Source organism: Triplophysa dalaica, chromosome 20 (assembly GCF_015846415.1).
Source record: "Triplophysa dalaica isolate WHDGS20190420 chromosome 20, ASM1584641v1, whole genome shotgun sequence".
Classification (NCBI taxonomy): Eukaryota; Metazoa; Chordata; class Actinopteri; order Cypriniformes; family Nemacheilidae; genus Triplophysa; species Triplophysa dalaica.
Window position 1 is genome coordinate 8,985,552 of NC_079561.1, and position 27,430 is coordinate 9,012,981.

A 27,430-nucleotide genomic window follows, 5' to 3' on the forward strand; every position below is an offset into this window, starting at 1 on the left:
GAAGGATTAACACTGTTAAAACTAGAATTTTACTTTATATTCTAAATATGGTAAAACAAATGTGGGTGTAAAATAACATGATTTTTTTTTGTTTAAACTAAAAAATATAAGAACTCTGTATCTTATGTTTGCATGAGTTCCCAGCATGCACTCATAAATAAATCATTAAGTAATTGCCTTTAATGTATCTGTTTTGCATTTTAAAAATATATATTTCTGCTTTTATTTAATACATGCTTCTGTTTTGTTTGTCAGTGCACTGAAGCCTTCACTCCCCCAAAATTGGTGAATGTCTACTGTGTAATAAAAACCCTTGTGTTAGAGAATGGGTGCAGAAATTAATTTATTGATTAAGGGGTTATAAAAGATGTGTGTTAAAGGATACATCTTATCTGAAACCTATTAGGTGAATCCTTATCGTATTTAATGGAACTGATTCAACGGTGGGCGTGTTGCCTATGTGTACACAAGAGAGGGGAAAATAGATATGGTAGCGCATGACATCAGGGATTACATCAGCACAGTAATACTGCCAGGTTTTACAACACTGCGAAGGAAGGTTCCATTAGCATTTGAGTGGTGCAACATTTTCATATTATTCTTAACATTGACACTTATATAGCAAACCCATTTGCTATGTATAAGATACCCGTGATCAAATGAATCAGAACAGAACATGCTGTTAATTTCCTGTTATGTAAATGCACAGCAGGATATTTCATATTTACATCAACTGGTCTAATCAACTGGGATTAAAATAATGTATGCTGTGCTGCAATATTGCTGGTCTGTTAACACGGTTTGAATTATTCCTTCAACCTAAAATAGAAGAGAGGATCAGGGCAATTCGCACTGTTCTCTGCTCAAACCAGTTTTCCCAAGTGAGTGATGTCTCAAACCATGTTGTCCCTGTGACAACATTTCAATACCCAAACCATAACCCAAAAATGGGAATAGCCAGGATATTACTTAGTTACATTCAAATGGTAATTTATGGGAAATTCTTCTTTTTCCAGTGAACTATTCCTTTAAACAGCCTATTACAGGTTGTCTTTACAGAGTGATACTGCACTCTCAGGATAATGTGGTTAAACAGCGAAGACCATTTTCAGTTATCTTATGCAGTGTATGGTCTATATTATTTTGTAGTTCAACATTACTGTTTAAATGCTTATTATCGGCAACTGAGAGCTCGTATGTTTGCCATTTGTAGATTTCAGGACCAAGGACAGCAACCACTACAATCTTAATTCACAATTAAACTCTTCTAAACACTTTTTCACCAGCATTGATTTTATTAATGTTGGGAGCTTTTCTTATTCCCTTGGTGCAAACATTGCACTGAAAAATAGCACAGGAGAGGAATTATCCACAGAGCAAAACGTTAATGGGACTACATTAGTGCACCAAGTAGCCTTCGAAGTTCCTATATGCATAATGATGCACAGGTGAACCGATGCTTGTGCGGCTGTTGGGTTTGACGCGGTGTGTCAAAGTAACGACGCTGTGATTTATCACCGGTGCGTTTCAACCTGAGCATGAGCACCCCCTGTAGCCAACACTCCCACTCATAAACACATTAAAGCAGTGATGGCTCAATGCTGAAACATTTAAGAGCACCGCATACACGTGCATCAGTGACATTCAGAGTTGATAACGCGTTTGTGCACTGCTCTATTCTTTCCCGTGGGACTCAGAAAACACACGTGCATGCAGCTCCATTGTGCAAATGTGGACTGACCCTTAGGAATACTAACAACGGTGTTAGTATAGTAATAGCGTTTGTATGTCTTTCGATTACCCTATGTATTACCATGGTTTTACTACAAATACCATAGTTAAGACCATAGTGATGACGATGGTTTTACTACAAATATAAAAACATGGTTATGGTTACTATAGTAAAACCCTTTTCTTAAGGCACATGTTGCATATCGCAGTATTTCATTTTAAATGCAAACCAATTATTTAACCATCCGTTGTACTTCGTTACCCAGCGATGTCGTCGAGTTTAGGCAAATACAAAAACTGGAAATGACAAAGACCAAGAACTTGACATCTTTGTCAAGAGTCAGACAAAAGTAAACATCACTGACACCTGTTCAGGCGCGCGCACACCACAGACACCTGCAGGCGCGCGCCACCGCCGCGTATTCAACGTTTGGGTTAGAGCGCGTGCCAGGAGAGCGCGAGAAAGACAGATGGGGAGAGCGAGAGAGGAAAAAGATACCTAGTGGAGATGCAAGTCGCTGCTGAAGATTCGCAACAACAAGCAAGTCCTTTACCGCACCTCCCCCTCCCATTGCGCTCGCCCAAAAATACGGTTGTGATATGCCTGCGATACACAGCGATGTGCATTTCTCTGCTGTTGAAAACGCAGCTTTGAGACTGATTTAAACAGAGAAGAATAACGGCAACAGGGCGATTTGCGCTTGCTTACAGGAGTCTTACAGGACGCGGCGTCGCAAACAGGCATAAACGATCATAAGGGATTTGGGGCATTTCTTTAAACAACGGTATGTGGTCTTACTATATCCAACGCTTTAGTTGTGCTCCCTGGAGCGATGCTGGGAGAAAATGATTGAATACTTTTTGCCTTGTCCGGTTTGAACATCTACTACAAGGAATTTAGAGGTTATGTTTTGTATTTGTCTCATGCGCAAACTGTTGACAGTACAGTAAACGGTGTGCTCTCGGTTTGGCATGCAATAGCTTTTGCATATCATATCCCATAGGATTAACTGCATCCACAATTCATTTACAATACATAAACATTTATCCCTCGATATGAAACATCGAACAAATGATTTCCTCGTATGCGTGTTGTCATTTTACACAGCTTGCAGTGCGCGCGTTTGTTTATGTGTTGCTGTCTTTGCTGTTTGGCTTTTGGTAGCTCATGGAGTTCCCAAATGACTTCAGCGGCTATGCTGACCCCAGACACTTCCATCTGTACAACGAGTCTCTGTTCCAGAACAACTTCAGCGCCTTCAACGGGACTGACAGCCTCTTCCCTCGTGGCGTCAAAATCACTATAGTCGTGGTCTACATGATCGTCTGCGTTGTGGGGCTCGTGGGAAACTGCTTGGTCATGTACGTCATCATCAGGTAAGTTCACCTGCTTGGTTGATATTATTGGGCAAGAAGGCGGATGAAAAGGACTGTGGAATCTTTGGCAATGCAGTTTAAACACTAAAATAAGGCAAATAGGTCCACGGGAAGGAACCACTAGGCATTCTCACAGCCTAGACAACACAGTGTGACTGTAGGCCAGTGGGTCATGACCCTGTGCCACACTGACTGAGGTGTTTGTTTACATTAAATTGGTGACAGTTGTAAAGGCAACTTTTCTGTTCAATTTTGTGTGTCTAATAACCGCAGAGACTTAATGGTGATGTATTTCTGCATGGTTTTTAAATACCAAAAAAGACAAACTGAGGATCTTGCGCTGAATTCCAATCACATTATATACGATTTCAAGTTGTCAATCAATTCTTTACGAGAGCAAGAAGCTCACTTCTTAAAATGTGTTTGTTATGTCTCCAAAAAGGATTACAGGCAAGATAAAAGCAATCAGGGTTTTTCCTGTCTCAAAATGAGGCGGAGGGGATGCCATCCTTATCTTGTACACAAATGTAGGTCTTCTTTAAGTGGCTTTACCAAACACTTTACATATTAAAGCATAAAAATTTGATGAAACAATCATTGCAATTATTAAAGTCCCTGTGAACCGGAAGTTGCGGTAGTTTTTACTTCCGTATTTTTACGCATTTGGAATTTCGAATGAGAAAAGTCGTCTAGCATAAGTCGTTTAAGAAAGATAGTCATTACGGGATGGAAGTGCATTTGCCGATTTTAATTACAGATTATGAAGGCACAAAAAATGTAAAAAGAGAATGGCCCACATTGATAAACTATTTACAATAAACGTCGCAATATTTCATGAAAAAATAGGTAGGCCTATTGTATTTCACTGGTACTTTAAGTTCAAATGAATCATAGTAAACGTTATTTTGAACATACCCACATCATTTGTAATAATGCTGGACTGATGGTACAAACTACCCGCATCTGTCTATGACAGTGTCATGCGGTTGCTACGTCAGTAATGGTGGGAACAAAGGGTAACGCGATATGACGCCATTGACAGGCGACTGAACGGTCTCGGTCCACTGTTAAGAATTCCGATTTTCTCAGGATTTAAAAGCAGTTGAAAAAAATATATAACATTGGCGTAGTGGTTTTTGGATATTTTACTGCAAAATTCTTACAAACTGAGTGTTTTTGTGGAGACCCGACATAATTTTTGTGAGAGACTGAGGCGGCGCCAAATTTGACGGAGGCGGACCCTCAAATGTTTCTATGCCGGAAAAAACCTGGCAATCCTCTTTATTCACAATGTGCAAAAAAAGTGCTCAGTTCATGTTTAAAATGAACAAGCGTTTCTTCTTCAGTATTTCACATCTAGAAACTCTTCATATTTATATCTATATATATACTTACATCTCAACACACGTGTATCCAATAAACTATTCAATAAATGATAAATCACTCACTTTCATTAGCAGTAATAGACAATTATATCCAGAGGAGAAACAGTCAATCAGACAATCAAAACAGTCATAAACCATCATATATAAAGAATATATTGGCCTATAATCCTTTTTTGGAGACATAGCAAACGAATTTCAAGAAGTGAGCTTCTTGCTCCTGGATTGAATTGTTTTTTATATACAAAATTACATTGGATTTCCCAGGTTTAATTTTGAATGTCATTCTGGCTCTGTAGCACTATCAACAATGTTACTGTAATTTTAGGTGCTCCAATTCAAAAACACTTTCTATTTGCCATTAGCAGGGGTTATGAAGAATAGGGTTTTGTTGTAAAACTAGTGCAACACTGCACCTTTAAGAAACATTGAAGAAATTTGTGTTTCAACGCAAACTGTATTTATTGGGACGCTCACTTCTAATAAACATGTTTATATATTCCAGTAATTCCAATCTTTGTTAAATTTTTTGATGCAACCGTTTTGCAAGGCCATTTTTCTGTTTTTAATTGACTATAGCTCTGCATTTAACTCATTGATGGGTCTGGGTGATAAGTGTTTGACTCAAAGGTGATTAGCTGGGTTCAGGTCTGGACTTTATGAAGACCAGTCAAATTCTTTCACACTATAGACTGAATTTATTTCCAAATCTTGCGCACAGAGGCATTGTCATAATGGGAACGAAAAGGGTCCTGCCCAAACTTTTGCTATAAAATCAGAAGCACACAATTCTCTAGAATATCATTATAGGCTTTTGCATTAAGATTTCTACTCACAGAAATAAGTAGTCAAAACCATTCATTAGATGGGGGTGTCCCAATTCTTTTGTCCGTACATTTATAGTGTCTCTGGGAGCACTTAGAAACAAAGTTGGGGTACTAGTGTATGTTTTTGTCTCTTGCGACCTGATGCTTAAAACGAATGCTGGACATTATGAGAGTCAAATAATGCACACATTTGTGGTGCTTTCCAATAAAGGTAAGAAATCTCTCTCACTACCTTCTCTGGATCGGTTCCACGTATGTGGAAGGATCTCCCCGCTGCTCCAAGATCAGCAGATTCTTCAGCCATCTTTAAGAATCATCTGAAAACACATCTCTTCCGTCAACACTCACTTGATCAGTTCTGAGTTCTATCTCTTTTCTACTCTTTAAAAAAATCCTATCTTAGCTCCTTATTCTGAGGTAGGCTATATGAGACCGGTCTTGCACTTATGCTGTCCCAATTACTTCCATTGTTAACCCCATCTGTAAGTAGCTTTGGATAAAAGCGTCTGCTATATGAATAAATGTAAATAGCCGTGATACTAAAAGCCATGATTATCGATACTGTGTTAATTCTACACATATTGTAAATTTAAGTTTCATTTTTTTATATATTGTAATGCTTTTTACAACGTTGCAATATTTCAAGGCAGCTTGACATGATTAAAGCTGCAGTCAGTGACTATTGAGTACATGTTTATGATTAACAGGGAGTAATAGGTACATTTTTATAGTAATCATGGAGAGCCTTCTAACTCGTATTTTTTTTAATTGACGTTCATTGAAAACAGTTTAAAAATGATTTTGTAGAATCTGATTTTCAGTGTCAAATTCAGCAGTTTAAAGTTTGCTTTAAGATTCACAAGAGTTACAGATTCTCTCTCTCTGCCTTTCTGCAACTTTATTTGGAGAGCAATTTATTTACCCAAAAAAAGAAAACTCAAATATTAAAGGAAGTACTGATAGCATTTACATTTTTCATTTATACATATGACAGACGCTTTTATCCATAGCGACTTACATTACATGATCCTATACATTTGTATTTTAGTATGTGCGATCCCTGGGATCACACCCATTAACTTGGTGTTGCTAGCGCAATGCTTTAACCACTGAGCAACATTAAATAATTATTTATAATATTTACCCTAACCATTTTAGATTACTTTTAAATTGATATTATTATAATATTACTACCTTGAATTATTTTGGGTTGTAAAAATCGGATAGTTCAGATAGAAAAGTGATAGTTCACCCAAAATGAAAATTTTGTCATACTCAACCTCAAGTAGTTTCAAACCTGTTTCAATGTCTTTGTTATATATAACAGAAAATAAAATATTTTAAAGAATGCGGGAAACTAAAATGTTCTATTGACTACCATAGTAGATTTTTCATACTATAGTTCTCAATGGTGCCCGAGCATTGTTTGGTTACAGACAGCAGAACAAAAAATGTATGAAGGCTTGGAACAACTTGAAGGCCGGGTCGGACTGGCCATCTGGCATTCTGTGAGTTTTCTCGGTGGACCACTTAAGTATGTGATGGCAGACAGACATATTATACATGCGAATGCACGCAACGTGAATACAGAAGACACGTATGCATGCCAACCCCCCCCCGATCGAGATCCTTAACCATGCATCTTTAGGCCTAAAGATACTAAATTAATTTTCACACTTTCTGTTTCACATACATGCTTTCACTCAATTACCTCCCATTGCGTATCATCCCCCACCAACCCCTTCTCTCTTTAATTCTTAGAACCACATGCTTTCATCTTGAAGTGTCATTGTGTCAGCAAAGGCTACAGTCATAGATCAGAAATCTATTAAACAAATGTGCCACTTAGTTTCATTCACTGCTTCATTGTTTCTCACATTTTCTTACATTAAGAGTAATCTGTGCTGTAAGTGTCCGTACCTTTTCCAAATCATTCTTTCACATTATCTATTCCAGTTTTTTGTAATATGTTAATATTACGGATGCTGTTTCAAGTCTTTCTCAGTAATTATTAATGATGAATTATTAATGATGATCCCAACACAGATTTCTATTAATATGACAATGTCATTTTTGTATATAATTAAATTATAATATGAGCCGATACGAGGGCAGAAATCTTTAAAATTGGACGTCATGTCAAGGTCACATGTCCTCTGGTTCATTTCATCCCATTTGGTTCTGGTCACATGACCTGCTTATGTGGTTTGTCTGGTTGTCTTGTAATGACCCTCCACATGGCACACAGTGATGTCATCAGGCACCCACAGTTTCCTGAGTCTTTAGGTCTTCACCCACTCAAGCCCAGCTCACCCATCTCTTTCTCTGAAGGGAAGGCTTTAATTATAAACCCAATGTATGATTTCTTCTGCTCGGATGACTGGCGTCCAGTTTGATGAGTTCAGCTGCTTTTTGTTTTTCTCACCGCACACAATACATTGCTCACTCTCCCACTCACATGTTGTGCAGCGCCTATGAATCAATCACTTGTTGTGTGTAGGAATGTAAATGCAAGCAGTTGACCGCAGCAATACTTTACCACTTGCTAGACCAGCGTTTTCAACAGTCTCTCAGCCAATCAGAATGATTGACAAGCTGTGAGGGATGACACAGTATGCGAGCTTGTGTTGCACTTGTGTATAATTGCAACTCCATTTTTCCTAATAAGAGATTTTGTACATTTGTTAGTTTATCATATGCATGACTGATTACTGAGATTACTGAGGTAGCTCAGTCCATCCCTCCATCCATCCATCCATCCATCCACTTATCTGTCCAGCCATTTGGCGGAAGTGTGTGTTTATGAATGGGCATTTCGTGCAAATACATTTCTAGTTGACTCAGCTGAGGCCTGTTAAGTCAAAGCATAATGAATTCATCCTCTGTCCGTGATCTGACAGTACATTACAATGAATATGAAGCCACATAACAGCATTGGCACAGCCCTGTTGATCTGTGCAAATGCTTCTTGGCTGTTGTTTGTGGTATTTTGTGGCCAATGTCAAATCAAAGTGGGCTCTGGTTTTGATGTCGGGCCCTCTTGCGATTTCTTCTTTCTGTAAAATGGATCTAATATAAGATCCCTTTATGACTGCCCTGTATCTACTGTATGATCAAATCTTTCTGCAGTTTCATCAAAAGAAGGAAACCACTATTGTTCTCCAGCATGATAACTTTAACCTCCCCCACACGGCATGGACAAAATTTCTTTAGGTTTTGCAATCTTCCATTTATTACGTAAAAAATTGGTTATGTGTTTTGCAGCTTGCATCAGTGAATTTGTTTATTTATGGATTAGGGCTATCAAGATATCCAATTTTCACGACGATAAGAATATTTTCTCAATATTTATCAAAATGTTAATCAAAAAGAAATAAATGATGCAATTATTGACATTCATTTTTTATTTTGTGTTTTATGAATGCAGAGAGAGAGTTGTAACGGTTATGCCAAAATTTGTAATGGGTGCTGAGTAGTTTACAATATCACGATGTGTGTAGAATTACTAGGATTATGATACTTGTGTGTTTTAATATCTCGGTTATTGTAAATGCCGGTATATTGTTAGACCCCTATTGTGGATGCATGCTCAATGCACTCAGTCTGTCTGAATTCCTCAGCTTTTACAGTATATGAGTTTTTTCCGCAGTACACAAAAGAAGATATTTTGAAAAAAGTTGGTAACCGAACAGCACTGGACACCATTCACTTCTATTGTACGGACACAAAACAAATGCAAGTGAATGGTGTTCCTGTTAACATCATTTTTCAAAAGATCCTCTTTTGTGTTCTGCAAAAGAAAGAAAGTCACACAGGTTTGAAATGACAAGAGGGTGAACAAATGATGACAGAATTTTTGGGTGAACTATCATTTTCACAAATTATCACTGAACTGAACGTAAACTGTACATACAGTATGTGCTAATGTAGATAAAGCATTGCATTAGTTATTAGTTCCCAGGGAATGCACATAGTGATAACAAATGTTTGCCTTGAATATACTGTAAGTCACTTTAGATAAAAGCATCTGCTAAAAACATCAATGTAACGTTTTAAAGATTTGTCCTGTTGTGTAAGCCACAAAAATGGTATTAAGTTCAGAAGAATTCAACTTTTACATTCTTTTCATCTGTGCGTCACAGCATTTTTATCTTCATTTTTCATCTAGATAGACTGCTACAATATAATTCAATAATCTTATTTATATTAAACAATAACTCTAATTTCAGTTTTGCTCATTTGGGGAATTCATTCAAGGCTTTACATGAAAAGCCATGAGTGAGTTTTGGTCACTTACATGAGTTCCAATTAATTTTATGAATAAGATACAGAACGTTGAGAAAGTCACAGTGTTCTCTTACTGGAGTTGGTTCAAGGCCTTAAGAGCTAACCATTTTCAAAAGCGTTCAAAAGAACCATGTCTTAACCCTATAGGCTAATAATAAGTTTGTTAACATTCGGGATGTGCACGCTATTGGTTGCAGAAAAACCCACAAGAGATAAGCCTTAATAACGACTAGAAAATTACACGGATACCTAAAATAAAATAAACACAGACCCGGATGATTTTGTCAGTCTAGCCTGTTCGTTTATTGAGTTGTTTGGCTTAAAATGGCATATTCAACGGCGGTATTCCATAGGAAATAATTCCATAAATATGCAATTCCTATTCTGACATTCAACAACACAAAAACATGTTTTTGAAGGAATTGTCTACTCCGTCTACTCATTTCTGCTTTGTTTCCACTGTTATTCTGCAACCAGTATGCGACGACTCCAAATTGGTCTTTAGAATCTCAGTTTAGTCCAGTCTAGTGAAAGCTGTTCAAGTCGATTGCACAGCAGCTGACGTCACCTCTCTGCTCGATGCTATAGAATTGAATCACCTCAGGGTCACTGAGGTCACCACTTTGTTTTAAAGATGCTGAAAAACACATTCATGCATGTACGCCTGCCCCTCTTGACCACAGCAATGCTATAGCCTACCTAAAAATCAATAAACAGGAATGAGGTCTTTAAAAGCTCTAGCTTGTGTTGCTCCAGTCCTGGTGAAACTGTAATGTTAATTGGTCACAGTTACATTCAAGAACTAAGAACCTTTTTTTAAATACTGGTAGGCCTAATATTTATTCACTGTAAAAAACAGTGACATGTAGTAGTTGAACGACCTCAGATGTGTTAAAGACGACTTTTATGTAATAAAAGTCACGTCGACTAGTCAATGATGTCATTAATAAATAAAATAAGATCTAAGGAATGTTTTTCGAGCAGGTGGGTGTGGGCAGTCAGACACTCGTGAGAATGTGTTGAGTCAGGAGTGAGAATGTGTTGGTGGGCGGGCTGCGGGAGAATGGCGGGACTCCCGCAATATAGACTCTAAATGTATAGTATTTAAATAAATATAAATTTATTTATAGCAGCAACCGAACTTAACTACAATACAACTATTTTAAACCGTGAGGTCAGTGGTAGCGGGACCATGCAGTAAAAGAGCAGCAGGTGGATACCTACAGCCAGAGGTGGGGGACTCAAGTCACATGACTTGAGTGGGTGTTTGCAGGCGAATCGTAAATGAGTGCAGGCGAAAACAGGACACATTGTGACTGATGCGGAAGCAGGACAAGACTACATATATTATTGCCGGGAGTGTGACAGAATCCCGCTGAAGCAGGTGCGATTGAAATCTGCTCCGCGCAGGTCTATTGGAACAGTCAGCCATTTTCTTAAAGGTACAGTGTCATAAAATCTCATGTCACGTGACTAGTCACGTCAAGCTTTAAATGTCAGAGCATTAATGTCGACTAGTTCATGCAACCCCTCACATGTAGTGGATATCTACAGCTGTTTGTGGTGAAATAAATTTGCCACAGAGTATATAAATTCAAATTAATATGACTGAATCGACCTACTGCATGAGGTTACTCAAGCAAGAGTCATTTGTAATGTTTAGATCATTTAAAAATCTATTCTGAAGGTTACATTTCTAATTGATCTATCCAAAAGACATCAGTTGGTGTAACTTAATGTAGCCAGGTTGATTCGATCAATTGTGGTCAAATTTAATGCAATTTCCCTATGAAGCATATAGCTTACCTGACAAAGCATTTTTCTTATTACTACTACGAAAGAAGTTATGTTTCACCTGAGTAATGTACTTCCAGTCTGAATTCAATGATGTGACAGAAAAAATAATCGGAAACAACCCAGCAACAAACATGCACTACCAGTCTGATTCATGGAAGAATGACTCTAGAGTGAATCTGACTGGTTATGTTTCATAAATGAGTTAAGAAGAGCATAAATAACTCATTTTGAAATACAATCAACATGATATAATGAAAATCACAGACTTGAATCAGATCGCCTATGATTTTCATGACCATTTCTCAACCGGTTCAGAAATCTTTGAGCGTCCTCATGCGTCTGTGTTCAGCCAATGGAGCTATAAAGTTTATCCAAACATGAAAACGTTTCACCATTAACTCACTCATTTCAAACCTGTATGAAATACTTTCTTTATAAACATATTTTGAAAAATGTTGTAACCCAACAACATTGAACTCCATTGTATGAAGACAGAACCATAAAGAGAACATCTCAAAATAGCTTTTTTGTGTTCGTCAGAAGAACACAAGAGTCATAGACAGGTTTTAAACAACATTAGGGAGAATACAATTTATTTTTATTTAAGGTTTACCCATAACACCGTCCTCCACATGCCTCATACTCTACCTCATACATTTCTGATGTAAACTTTCACACAGTCTGATACATACTATTATGCAATTTAAGTCGCTTTGGATAAAAGCGTCTGCCAAAGACGTACATGTACAACTCTCCAACCATGGACCTCCAACACAGATGGTCTATGTAACGGGGTTCAGAAAAAGGAAGGAAGGAGGTGGCAACCGGCAGCCATTGAAATAACTTAAATAAATAAACAATAATACGGAACATAAATACAAACGTAAACAGATGTCCGGGGCCGGTCCTCTCTCGTCAGCAGTCCCGTCACTCGTCTTCTCATGCTCCCGATTTCCTCCGTGAGATATGCGGGACCGGTGTGCGCACAGCTGATTCCAACTATCACTCACGCCACCGGCCCCGCCTCACGGCTCCCATCCCGCCTTCTTCACCACAGTCTACATGTCATTCATTTACGATGAAAATTTGTTGTAAAAGAAAACTTTATTGCATCCTTGTGCCATGCATAAATGTTTCGGAGTGTAAGTTCACATTATTGTGTGTGACCTTATTAGAAGAAAGGCTAAGCAAGCCTAAATAATTCCAGCTTCCTTATTAACAAAAAATATACATTCTTCTCTATCTGCATGCACCATTATGTAGACGCATTTATCCACCAAGTCCTGTTCAACACAAGGTGGATGGTGCTGTCAAAGGGCGTATTACCATTGGCATTATTAGTTCCACTTGATTGCTTCTCGGCGTAATGCGGAAAACAAAAGGCTCTATGAGAATTTGAAATGTGTGCTCCTTTCACAACAATTCATTAGCTATGATCAAAGCCAAAGAGCCAAAAAGGAACGACAGAATTGCTGGCGGGATATAATATCATCTCAGATCAAACACAAGAATATCTAACCTAAATATATCAATTTTTCCTGAATAAATCAACATCCTCCGAAATAACAGACATGCACTTACCTAGATGCTGTGGAAGCACCTGTCGCTTGTCACTGAACATTTAGAAGAATGTATAATGACGATGAACGTTTAAACTATGGCTCATCCTGGTGGAAAAGATTTCACTTAATGGCCGAGCAGTGGAAAGTCATTTCTACAAGAGAATGCAAGTCACTTAACATCTACTCAAGAACTAATTCACCCTTCAGTAATAGAGACAGACAGATCAAATTGTGAGCAATGGTACATCACATGAAAGACGATGACTGTATCAGGACTCTAAACAGATGGGTGTGAAAGTGTTATTAACAGTAGAATGTGTTCGGCCTTAAAACTTTGCCATTCTTTTGTATGTATTAAGAAAAGGTCAGGCATTTATACAGACTCATTTGGAGTAAACGGTGTTTCTGTCGCTCAGTTGGTGGAGCATTTTGTTAGCAGAGCAAAGGTCATGGACATGAATACAGGGTCTATTTTATTGAAACAACCCCCACTATGCCAGAAAAGTATTCTAGTATTCATTATGTGGGTTTTACGTTTATTGATTTGTACGATTTTTTAAGTCTAATGGCTCTAATGGGTGTACATGTGAACGCGAAACTAAGCTGAGTTACCTTTTTATCTTCTTTACACACTGAGCCGTTTTTGTTAATGCAGCATCAAGGAGCAATTTACCAGTTTTAAGTTTCCTCAAGGGGTGATTTACCTATTTTTACTTTTTTAACTGATTTTTACTCTATTCCACTAGACTGTTTTAACATCACACGTCAACTGTATATCACGCACGCGTACACACACAAAATGGCTTCTTCAGGCAAACATTATTATTATTATTAACATTTTTAGTCACCCTTTATGTTTATCACTGGGTTTTGCAAATATGTAAACAATAAAAGTATTAAACGTGCTTGTCAACTGTGACTACACATTATTTAAACATTAAAAAAGTGATTTTTTTAGTTTCCTGAAAAACCCTGAATTTGGACATCCGTGATTTTAGAAGGACAGCAACATTATAAAAGCTGTTTTTTGTCAGATTATTTTTTGTTTTTGTTTAGTAATACACACATATATTCTGTATTGTCTGTTTTCCAATAACAAGACTGAGAAATTATTATAAAGTCATTCTAGCATTGTTTAAATACCATTGCTAAATTCGTATGGTAACCTAAGACTTTTGCACAGTACTGTATATACATACTGTATGTTACATATATTTATTTGTGTGGGCAAAATTAATAGAATAATTTTAACACAAGAAAAAAGTAAAGGTTAATTCATAATGTATTTATATTTAAAACATATTTTCAAGAGTAAGACAATAATATCTACAGCATACAACATAATATCAAAATATCAAAATGTTACCTTCATATATCTATGTTACAAAAAAGAACGTTTAGGATAATTCCCAATACTGGTTTCAGAGATCATACAAATTAATTATTTTTAAAATCAAATACACTAAAATGGAATGATTTGGTTCATTTTCAATCTTTTCAAATAATTTTAATCATCTTTGTGTCCGTACCATTTAAAATAGTTTTTGTATTTCTGTATGTGGAGTAAAAGTGTGGAACAGATGTGTCCAAATATGAGCCAGTTTAAAAAGCGGTACAAAAATATGTTTTTTTACAAGGTACAGGGAGGAAGAAGGGTTTTCACAAGGTGTTTTGCACCAGCCATTTATTTATTGTAGTCGTGTTTTTGTGTTGGTTTATTTTTTTGACATTATTCATCTTTACGGTGGATATAAATGTAACTATGTGGGTTTTTGGATTCTTTAGTTGTATGGGGATAAAAACAAACACATGCAGCAAATTGTAATTATTTTATTAAATAATGGTTTATGGTGACAGAATTCCAAAGATAATATGATGATCATAATTGGGTAGTTGAGAAGGGGGTAATATATATGCTGTTTCTTCTTCCTAATCCTTTTCGGACATGTATATGTTAAGATTATGTTGCTATTGTTTTGTTTATAATCTAAAATGTTATTATTTTTACATGTTCGAAATAAAACTTTTCATTCATTCATTCATAAAACAATAAGTAAACAATGTAAACTGCTTTTTTACAAAAAAATCAATCCCTGAGGCTAAAAGTGTCTGTATTTGAAGAAACGTCAAAATGGGAATGTTTACGCATCTGCAGTGCATACAGTTGATAAGACAGTCTGATGCAAACACTTCACTAGACTTGGCAGACAGTAAATGAGGATTTCCAGCATCTTGCCAAATGAGAAAAATGTACAATTATCATGCTCTCTTTCTATTTGGATTTGTAAATCATTCATTTTGAACATTAAGAGGTAATTCAATTTACTCCCCTGTATTCATATTTTCCAGGCTGTTTGTTTTGGAAGTATCTCAATTTGTTGTGCGTGTATTAAAATGCAACAGGTCGCATGCTTGTTTGCGTCTGTTTGTAATTGTTGTCAAATGTGAACTCTGTCAGATTCCTGACAAAATATTATTATTCATTATTATTGAAATCAGTTTATTTTGCTTAATTCTGCCCGTCATGCATCAACTTGTTTGTGACAACTGTGACCAGTACATAATTTCAGAATAAAGATGTTGAACTTTATGTTTAATTTAACATCCATGAGTTAATTCTATCTCAACTCACTTTTATTGTTAAAGTTTTGGGTGTGTAATCCATACAAAGTAGAATGCAGCTGGACAGACAACTGTATGACAAACAACTGGATGGCTTTACAGATTTAAGTGACAGTATGTAGTGCAGATGAACAGTGCAAAGTATAAATAGACAGACTGAACAATAAAGACATTATACATTATACACATATGGACAGTATATACACAATATACACAAGAGATACAAATTAGACGTTGAACATACACATTTAATATGCAGGTGTACAAATGAACGTGTATGTATAATGGATCAACCATAAAGTCCAGATAGTACAGATATAGATATGGAAGTTTGGTAATGGATTGTTATTGCATTCGGTACAATGCATGGTGCGTTATAGTCCATGAAACTGTAGTGCATGGTCAAAAGAAGTGTGAGTTTGTGGAGTGTATCAGTTTTGATGTTGAGCAGTCTTATAGCCTGAGGAAAAAACTGTCCTTCATCCGGTTTGTGTGGGACCGGATGCTCCGGTATCATCTGCCCGAAGGCAGCAAGGAGAGCAGCCTGTGGTTTGGGTGGCTGGAACACTGATGATCTTCCTGGGTTTCCTCATACACCGCCTGGTGTAGATGTCCTGGAGAGAGAGAAGCTCATCTCCCACAACACGATGGGCAGTTCCTGCAACTCTCTGCAGTGCTTTGCGGTTGCCGGCGGTGCTGTTTCTACACCAGACGGTAATTCAGCCAGATAGAATGCTCTCAACTGTGCAGGTATCAAAAGTACTGAGGATGTTTTGCTCATCCCAAACTTCCTCTGTTTTACTACTGAACTTCTATCACTAGATGTAGTGATATAATTAAATATAAATTTTACATGCACAGACCATTAACATTAAATATTTGCTCTTGCCATTGAGTTTTGCTTTTATGTTGCATTGTATTGCTATCCTAAATGGCTTTTTACAATACTCTAACCAATGTTTATTGAAATTCATTTGAAAGCACCGTGCTTGTTTGATTTGTGCCCACGCAGAATGAATTGAGTTGTTTGTTGTCATTGCATTCTCCTGCAGTACTTTCCCATGTGCTGTAATCCTCACCGAGTCGGCTGGGTATTAGCTGAAGCGCTGGCACTGGCTGGCATAAAACTCAATTTTGTTTTTGAATGCATTCAATCAAAACAGAAGCTTTACACAGGCACTGATGGGATTCATCAGGCACGCCGCTAAATGTGTTCGAGCGCACTGTGAGAGTTTGGCATGTGATTCATGGACACAGATTAGATTTGGAATCGTTTTTAGCCTGGGAGTTGGTGTTTCTCGACTGTTTCAATGATGACTGATGTTGTTTATGAGCTGGGTTGCAAGGATATGAATATATATATTAACGCAATAAAAACAAACTTTCAAGAAGTCCGTTTTTAATAGGTTTAATTGGCCTGAAACATTAAGTATAATGGATGCAATTAAAAATGTCAATTTACTTACTCTATGAAAGTCATTTTTTGTACAGCCGGTATGACGTTGATCATAAATGTTCTTTACATTATGGCAGAGCTAAAAGGCAGACATTGGTGAACCATTGTTTAGCCCTATGCCAAAGCAACTGACTGGATTTAGTTTTTTTTTATTAATACATAAATATTTTTTTTTATTACTGAATTTAGAGACTCCTATGGGTCTGCTCCGTAATCTATAAAGGTGCAATATAATCATCTCACAATATTTAGTTATTCCTTCCCCCCAGAGTTAACACACCCCTGCATGTCATTATTTTGCAAGTGATATCAGTCAGAAAGTGTGCTTTGTCTAATTTACACAAATCATCCCCATCATGGCAACTGAAGTGAACTGCCAGTCATTGTGTAATTTTCATCCGTCTCTCCGGTTCTTTTTGTCGGTATTAATGGGGTCCACGAGGACTGTGGCGCATGTTGCTTGATGTGGGCTTAGGGTCTGCTCCTTTACACAGGTTAATTGTCCATGTCTTTTTACATTTATATTGAGTTCATTATAAAAGTCATTACCGTGATCATTAATTCTGTATAAAACACACAGACCAGATGTTTGGGCCAGGCGCGTGCATTCGATGAAACCGTTTATAGTAACATTGGCATTGACTTTATAAATGTGAAATAAAAACATTGTACCTGTCACAGTATTCAGAAGCTTTGAAAAAGTTTATTTTGTTTTTTATAAAATATATATTGTCTTGCTTACCCACACACCTTTCTCTTAATTTGTCATGCACAAATAGTTTCTCAAACACTAACTCATCCTCTCACGTCTAACACTTGCAATTATTGTAAATGTACAATGCACAAATTGGTTTTTATTTGCACGCATGCTGTGCGATTGATATCATTTGCGCTCGTCTGGGATACCGATATTCTTCTCTTTAGTATAAATACGTTAAGGATTCCATTTGGGATGATACTACTCTTCTGAAATTCATACACTATATGGTTGAGTGCATTGTGCATAGTTTAAGTGCATAGTGTATATTATATCATTTGAGACAAAAGTTGACAAACACTCTCTGAACAACGTTGCCTTTTAAGATTTGAGATATTACTCTGCAGAAGATGAAATTAAATTCTGATTACCTCCACCCGTCCCCTGGGGACTTTTTGGCTCCAAGACAGAGAAATGATTGAATTAACATAAATATATCATCATACATGGCAGGTCATGTAAAATTCATCCCACAGATCAAGTGATTTTTCATTCCCTTTTTCCGCACGGATATCTAATATATGGGAAGGCTGTATCATAGACCAAAAATTAGAGTTGAATTACACATGAAAACACCACTCTGTCTCTCTCCCTGTCAATCAGAATATATATTTAAAGAGTTATTTCATCTAACATCTAGACGATTGAGAAACTTTAATGGTTCATTCTATTCAAGAAGAGACGAGAAAGTGATTTTTCAAACGTAAGTGGTTTTGCTTTGTGCTTCATAAATAGCACTTTTGATGCAACTGTTTATTTCATATAAATTGTCAATAAGACACAGGCTATACTGCCTTTAAATTCAATAAAGTGTGTGTTTCTTAAATGTTGAGATAAAATCATACTGAAACATGTTACATCTAATCACATGATTTCATCAAATACTATGATACTAACACCGACTGCATTGCAATACTATGTTATCTGCAAATTTTCATTATAAGAGACTAAAAACCCGGATGCTTTTTTTGTGTCTATTCTCCCTTGATTATCACAATTTCCCATTACGGCATCAATTGAAAGACTGAGATTAGCCTATGCAAAAAAAAACTATAGATAGTTAAGCCAAAAATTCTGTAAGTGTGACAAGATTATATACACAGAGAGTGAGAGAGAGAGAGAAAGAGAGAGAGAGAGAGAGAGATTATGTGTGTGAATGTATTCTCGCTGCTGCTTCGTCAGCTCTTCAGTTCTGAACTGCCGGATCTCTAAACCTGCATCACTCTCTCCATCTCTCTACTGTATTGATCTCTCTCTCCTCTATTCCTCTCCAACGTTTCAAGAGGGTCAGGGCCTGGTTTCAGCTTTGTCTGATCTCAGCCTGGTTTTAAAATGTGGATGAGCTGTCAAAGATCAACCACAACTCTCTCGAGTCCCTTCCTCAACCGACCCAAACTATCAGTGTCACATTTCAAAGTAAACTTTCTGTGTCGAGGGAGAATTAACTTTTCTCATCCAAGTTTATTTATGTTTCGCTACAACCATGCCTGCTGTGCAATGTATGACTTTTCATGTCATCTCTGTTCTTTTTAGCTTGACTTGATAAGCTATGAAAAAAAAGAAATGCCAAAATGGCTCAACTGGTGACAAGTCTGAATGACCAGACGATACTGAGAAGAAAGGAAATAAAATGTATTCTTTAAATCCGAGGTCCCCAACCCACTACCGGGCCGACATCTGAAACAAAAAACAAGATGCGAGACTCGCGTGTTCTACCCGGCGTAGACCAGGACATTATCCATTACATTAACCCTAAAGCACAACACAATGCAGTGCAAAATTCAGAATACATGTGAAATATTTTTTTTAATCAATACGAAAAATCATTTTATTCATATGGTACATTGTGCCCTATATTTACATGATTTTTCAATGTAATCACTGGCTGGCTTGCTTCAATGTGACAATGAAACCTAATTGGATTTAGGAATGACATATCAATGCTTTTAATTAGAATAATTTTAGACAAAATGAAATATTATCGTCTTCATCTGAATAATTTTGTGAAAAAATGTTTCACATAATGTTAACATCATTGCTTTAATGTACCTAAATTCAAGAGCCATATTGACTAAACAGGGCAAAAAAGTGTAATAACAAGGCGCACATTACATAACACAAGTGCAATACATCTCATTCCCAAAATGACCAACTCAATCTACTAAGAGGAGCACAAAATAGCACATGATTTAATACATGCTTTTTTTGGGTGTTAAATAAAATCGCGAATACCCGTACAATGACAAATGTGAATCTTAATAAATCATGTTGCATGATTAATTTAAATACACTCCCATAAAGTTTGCATCTGAAATGGAAACTACTACAAATTCATAAGCAATAAGGCCAGTCGCAAAAACGGCTGTGTCCACGCCTTTTCAGCGCTAATTTTCACTGTGTGTCTTTAGTAAATACCAACAGTAGTTTTTTTACGCCAAAAGAGACGTTTAGAGTTTCCCTTGCCTTCTCTGTCACTTATGTATACCCTCAACATAAACTCTTAAAAATAAATGTGCATAAACTGTTCTTCACAGCGATGCAATACAAGAACCATTTTTGGTTCCACAAAAAAACATTCAGCCAAATGTTCTTTAAAGAACCATCTCTTTCTAACTTTTTTATAATCTAAAGAACCTTTCCCCCCCCCACGAGCCAACCGACGAGCGAGACCCGCTTACCATCAATGTGATCGGCGCTGCGTCAACATGAGCTGAAGTCTAGGTGTGTATGTTTGTTCATGGCATTTCAGTGATGGATGTTATATAAATAGTGGTTATAACACTGGATTTGGAGATCGTTTAAACTGATAGATGGCTTGGTCCCAGCGCTAAAAGATGCCGGACATGAACTGCACTCAGTAAGTGAAACTAAGTCATATGTCTATGTCTTGTTGGCAATTGGCGTGTATTTGCATAATGTACAAAACACAAAGGGATTGATGTGTTGCGTGCTGTTACTGTAACGTGCAAAAACTGAGTTTGTTACCCGATCTTTAAGGGTCTTTATGGAACCAAGAGGTTCTTCGGCATCGAAGACCCTTTTGAAGCACCTTTTTTTGAGAGTGTATGCATTAAAATTAATACAAAAAGAGACACTTGATGACACACAGTAAGAGAATCACGAAATCCAAGCAAAGCTTGAGAATCCTTTCTGTTTTTCCCTTGACAAAAATACACTTTTGAAATATTTTAATAAAGAATTATGTAGGAGTTTTTCGTAATTAAATATGTATTATCTGGGTTTCTGGCAATCAAAACAAGCCATCCATCATTCATGAGTCAAGCTGTCTCTTGCTGCTGAAAACGAAAGACACTAATAATGTATTTCACTTCCAGATGGAAGGTTCTTTCATGACATCTCTTTTAAAACTCTACAGTAGACATATGGGATCACTGGCTTCTGTTACTGGAGACAAATACGAGAAGGGCTCTGTATCTTTCGCTCTATAGACAATTTCATCGGACGTGCGTGCACGTGCGTTAACTTCTGTGTTTGGAAAGTGTCTAATAATATACAGTTACTATTTATATTTAATTTAATTTATGTTAATATTAATTTGTATTACTATTTCACAATATACAATGCAATAATTGTATTAAATAAATGATTTGTTTAATTTTGTTGTAGGTTCGTTTTATGAAATAAACAATTTGTTGAATGGGTCCCGTGGTTTGGTCGCATTTATACAAACCGTATGATTCATTGACATCTAGCGGGTAAGCTTGGTATCGGAGTCTATATTAAAATAAAAGAGACAAGTTTAGCTAACGGTACTTCTCGGTTTCTTTTGCTTGTTATCAGAAATAATCTACTGGCACTCTTTTGTTTGTGAATGTGTACCGGAAGTTAGGTTGGGGTCACAAAAGTGTGCAAGCGCAGTAACATTTGTTTATGTTGTTAAGATAAAACCGTCTATATCTAATTCATTGATTCATTTGTTCTGCCCACTGGCTTAGAGACAGGAATTTGTAGGGTTACATTTTATTTTGTTGATTTTATTATCAGGAAAAGTAGCTGTTATTGTTGTTTAATATTGTGATCAAAATAAGGCGTTCTCTGTAATTATGAGCCCAATATAAGAGAATTACAGTTAGCTTCAACAGTAATGACGAAGTCTGCCCTTTCCTTATTAAATACAATATTTCTTAGTGTGATATTTTTACTTTCTGCTTCAACTTTTCACAATAAACCCGAAGGGGCTACTAAGCAGCCTGTTAATATCAGTGGAATAGCTCTCTCTGACTCAGCACACAGCCTCACAATCAGAGTTATGAAGTCGAATAAAAATATTATTACTTTTGTCAGATCACAGTGGTATATACCCTGTATACTCCTTTGAGTGCATTTATCGCCCTATCACACTGCTGTAATTACCAAACCTGTGTGAAAATGTGATTAAATATTTTTTATGGATGCTTAATCATAAAATAAAGTATTAATGGAGTTCAAAAGGGCACTTGTGAAAATGACAGTTTTTCGCATTTAAATTCACATATACATTGAGTTGATTTAAGCATGCATTTCATGGTTTCTTGGTGTTTTTTGAGTGTAGGATGATTAAAATTGCTCTACACCTGCATGAATCACAACTGGAGGAGTAATGTGTTGATTTCTTTCTTCTTTGACACTATACTTACTCTGTCTGGCTCTCGCTGTTGCATAATGGCCAGAAAAGAGACGCCAGAGGAGGAAGAAAGCATTATAGCATCAATTTATGACAATGTAATAAAACAAGAATAAACATCAAAGTAAGTCGAAATGTTATTGGATCACGATAAAACATTTGATCTGGCTGTATCTCCAGCATCACCATCATTACAGATTTACATACAGATTGAGCACAGTTTAGCTGTAGAGAAATGCGTCATTCTTTTGGTTTCCAAGAGAAGAAAAAAGTCTAAACCTCACTAATACAGTGACCACAGACTGAGACACACTTTTTCTTTCACTGTAATAAGGTTACAGATATAAGAAAGAACCGTTCCAAACTCCCAAAACTCATTATACGTTTTACTCAATAGAAACACACGCGCACACATATAGACAAGTGCAAGTGAGGAAGAGTGCAATCGTCCGTCCATCCAGCACAGCCTGCGAAAAGTTCATTTTATTACAACCGTTTCATATAGTGCATGCATGAGTTTGATGGCATAATGGCACAGTGACGCATCCTATAGGCTAATTATAAGTTTGTAAACATTCGTGATGCGCATGCATCTTGGCTGCAGAAAAAACAAGAAATAGCCTTCATAACGACTAGAGAATTACACGGATACGGTATACAAATTAGTTAGGACTTAAAAATATAATAGAAAACCTTACCTGAAATAAAATAAACACAGTTTCCGTCAGTCCAGCCTGTTCATTTAATGACTTGTTTAGCTTAAAATGGCATATTCAACAACGGTATTCCATTTTTTTCACAGTTTTTCCGCAACCAGTATGGGCAGGCAGCTGGCAGTGACGTAACCATGATGTCGACTGCAAATTGGTCTATACACTAGGCTTGTTCGACAGGCGAATTACACCAAAGCACCACGAGTGCGATTTCGAAAAAATCATTAAAAATTTGGTTTCGAATCGCTATCGCGGTACTTCGATGTCATCCGCCTGTTGGATCTTGCAGCGCCGCATCAAGTCGAACAAGCCTACTGTCACGGAAGGGCTGTGAGCAAGCGCACTATATAATAAGGATGAACAGAAACAGGTGTTGGACTTATTAACTAATAATGATTCATGAACAAAGGCGACAAAACCAAAACTTAAGATAACTGTGATAGTCACCTATAGTGATTGTATGTGGAAAATATATGTAAATATGGGAAGAATTTGTGTAAAAATCCTCAAATATTGCTTTCATGCCATAACAATTCCGACTAAAGTTGTTCATGAATGAAAGTGTTAAAATTTTCATCAAATTATTTTATTATTTATATTATTGGTACCTTTTTCACTTCCGTCATTGTCTTTGATGCATTGATAGTATTGTAAACAACCATGCCAATAAAGTACTAAAGTTTCACACTCTTCTTTAAAGTCAAACCAATGTTTATTCAGACAACTTCAACATGTCTCACATTATCACAGTTTATTGTCTAAAGTTCAGAAAATGGTATTAATTACGAAATACCTCAAAGGTTAAACTGTGTGAGAACAAATGAATCTTGATAATGTCAGACAACTTTGATAGAAAGGTATGTAATGCAATAAGGCCACGTTTACATGATGCGTTTTTGAAAAGTTTCACGTACACATGACAGCTTTATCAAAACGGTCTGAATTTACAAGGATCAAGGATAACGGATAAAACGATGTAGTATGCACACCAGGCCAGGGGATGTCGATGTTGTTGTGTAAAGAAACAGGAAGTGCCTTGGTACATACACAGTTATAAGGCAAAATGTTATTTAAATTTTCTATATACTGTATTAAACATGGTTTGTTTGTGATTATTGTTAAATGCAAGGACCATAATTCTAGACAGATCATTAGACATCAGAGATTTGGACGATCTTTTTATTACATTGCACAATTTATATTATACAATATTGCCACTACAATTGCAACAGGCACTAAAAGTAACTTACTAATTTTAGACTACTCGACCTGGTTTATTATTTAATTCTCACTGTCTCTTATTCTTATTCTTTTACTTCTATAGATATACCAAGATGAAGACAGCTACCAACATCTATATCTTTAATCTGGCGCTGGCTGATGCCTTGGTTTTGGCAACGCTACCTTTCCAGGGCACAGATGTGTTCCTCGGTTTCTGGCCCTTCGGCAATGCCCTGTGCAAGACTGTTATCTCCATCGACTACTATAACATGTTTACCAGTGTGTTCACCTTGACCGTGATGAGCATGGATCGATACGTGGCCGTGTGCCATCCTGTGAAAGCCCTGGACATGAGGACACCCCACAAGGCTAAGGTGGTCAATATCTGTGTGTGGGTCTTGGCCTCAGCCATCGGGGTCCCTGCTATGGTCCTTGGAGACGTGGAGGATGACAATGGTGAGTGTGTCTACAGTTGTGTGAATAAATATTTTAAAATTAAAAGGATGTTTCTACAAAACAACTTTTGTTATATATAACAAGACTTATATATAAGTCTTGAAAATATTAAATGCACCAAATTTAAGGAGTTGTTGACCAAAACAGTTTTTCAACCTTTAGTTAGTGTGTAATGTTGCTGTAAGAGCATAAATGATACCTGCAAAATGATAAAGCTCAAATTTCAGTGCCAAGCGAGATATTGTCTTTAACAGAATACGATTTTCAAGGACTACAGATAACGGCTGGGTCGGACCTCTACTTCCCGGTTACAGGATGTCATCATTCCGAGTGTTTTTAATAACCTCCGCCCACAGGAATCTTCCTTAGAGAGCTACGCGCTAAACCACTTTCAATTTCAACATAGTCCAACAGCTGGTTATAAGATTTCATTTACACACATTCTAAGATATTAAACGGTCAAATAACAGCTTCCATGACTTTAACATCGGCTGTGAAAGCTGTTATGTGTAACACACTGATATTGTGTGTGTGTGTGTTTAAATTGGAGTCAATTTAAATTGAATCCATTGTTACTGTTTATTGCTAAAAGTTTATAACACGTGCACTGAGAGGGGCACCGACCAATCACAACAGCCCGAAGGAAGCTCGCTGATATGGTATAGGTGGGACATCTACACACACACTCTAAGCGGGGAACCAATCGTCACAGACCTGGTCAGCTTTACCAATCAGAGCGTTTCGGAAGGAGGGACTTTATATAGACCGGAATAAATCCAGTCGTTTTGTGAGAAGAGGGACAGCTATGAACAATAGACTTGAAATATGTGAAATATAAAGCGTTTTTCGAAATTCGAAACATGAACATCCATTGTTAAACACTCAAAAAAAACAATCAAAGCCTCTAAAACAGCCAAAGACTGTGGCCTTTAAACATTTATGCAGCTTTCCAACAAGAGAGCAGCTGTTTTGCTACGACAGGAAACAACGGCACACCGACTAACAAATAACAGCACCTGGGGTCTGCAGCAAACCATAATATGACAGTGTATATGTGTGTGGGATGGCATGTTAATAATACATGTACCATACAATGGGGCATTTCAATGCTAATGAAATCATTCAGCAGTTACCAGATTCTTTAGACTTAATTGCTTCTGTTTTCAAACAGAACAGTAGGTGCCTTTCCTCCCTGTGGCTTTGACTTCTTAATAATCATAACGTGTTTTTATTAAATGTGGTGTATTTCTGTAAAAAATCATGAGAGAGGTGTTAATTGCATCAGCAGGAAACAGCTTTAACACCATAGAGAGGTTGTCCTTCTTCTTAAGTACAGTGTACATACTGTACTATAATAAATATATATATATTTATATAATTATATGTAAGGATATGCATTCATGTGTGTAAGTTTGTATGGTAATTCTGATTCGTTTCTCATTACTGTAATGTTGATTGTTTTAAAGGTTCAATGTGAAATTTTTGAGGATTTACTGACAGAAATGCAATATAGTATACATGTCTTCACAGCAGGGGTGCCGCCAGAAATTCTGGGCCCTATGGAAACCAAAATTTCTGGGCCCCCTACATTTTTTACAGATAAAATTTAACCCAATAAACATGCCCTGTATACTTAAAAAAAGATACTTAGCACATTGCATAGTTAAAATGTCTAAAGATGAGTACAAAGCCTACAAAAACAAGAATTTTTTTTAGAAATATGTACTTGTTTACATAAAAGGGAGAACATTTATTATCTCAATTGCAATTGCAAGCACAAGAGAACATTATGTATTGACATATACTTAACATGAACAAGCTTTAGCTGGGTCAAACTGCTCATTCAGGAAACATCAGCTACAGTAGAGACACGTTTTATTCAATTTTATATTATATTTTTCTGGGGCATTTTATTCATATTAAGAACGTCAAGTTTGACAGTATCGATCTTAGCAGCCGCACTGTCACTTCACAGAACACACGACACGGCAAACTAATTTTGTAATTTTTGAAGCGTGTAGATTACTTTTTGTTTTGCGAAGTTATCATCATGTGGCGAACACAGTAGATAAGACGTGTTTAGAGGCTTCAATCTTCGCGAAGTTTCGCGCTCAGGCTCACCTTGTTCGGCTGAGACGGGGACGGGGGGTGGGAGACGTGGGTGTGCAGCAGCCGCTGAATCTGTGTCTACGAGACATGATAACCCGTCCCGGAGACAGCAGAGATGTTATTATTGTTGGATGTAAATCATAATTCAGTAATTATTTTACTAAGCTAGCTAGATAAAAGCAGGTCATGTAGCAACAAAAATAAGTTTTGGAATACAGGAATATGGCAAGCTACCTTTCTTTTTGAAAAACTGTGTGACATACTGTCGACTTTGGCGTTCTCTGTCTTCTCTTGACTTCTTTTCTTTCCGTTTTTGTTTCCCTGACTTTTGATGTGACGTGTCTGCGTGTGTCACTGTCTGCGGCAAGTCCAATAAGCAAGAGACGCTACACTAGCGAGCGCAGGTGGAATGAACCATTGTGAGAGGGAGCAGGGAGGGTTGTGACCGAAACAGTAATTACATTATTTGTTTTTTAAATATTAAATCTATGGTCAAAACGGACAAAATA

General features: G+C 36.9%; 1 protein-coding gene across 1 annotated transcript in view; it reads left to right on the plus strand.

The window, feature by feature from the left end:
* The first annotated feature begins 2,197 nt into the window (after positions 1–2,197).
* The window catches only part of oprl1 (opiate receptor-like 1), a 29,868-nt gene continuing 4,635 nt past the window's right edge, over positions 2,198–27,430 (plus strand). Inside the window, exons 1-3 of the mRNA XM_056733125.1 lie at positions 2,198–2,516; positions 2,897–3,108; positions 24,460–24,812. Of these exons, the coding sequence (XP_056589103.1) occupies positions 2,900–3,108; positions 24,460–24,812 (562 nt within the window). The 5' untranslated portion in view covers positions 2,198–2,516; positions 2,897–2,899. The remainder of the gene's footprint in view (positions 2,517–2,896; positions 3,109–24,459; positions 24,813–27,430) is intronic.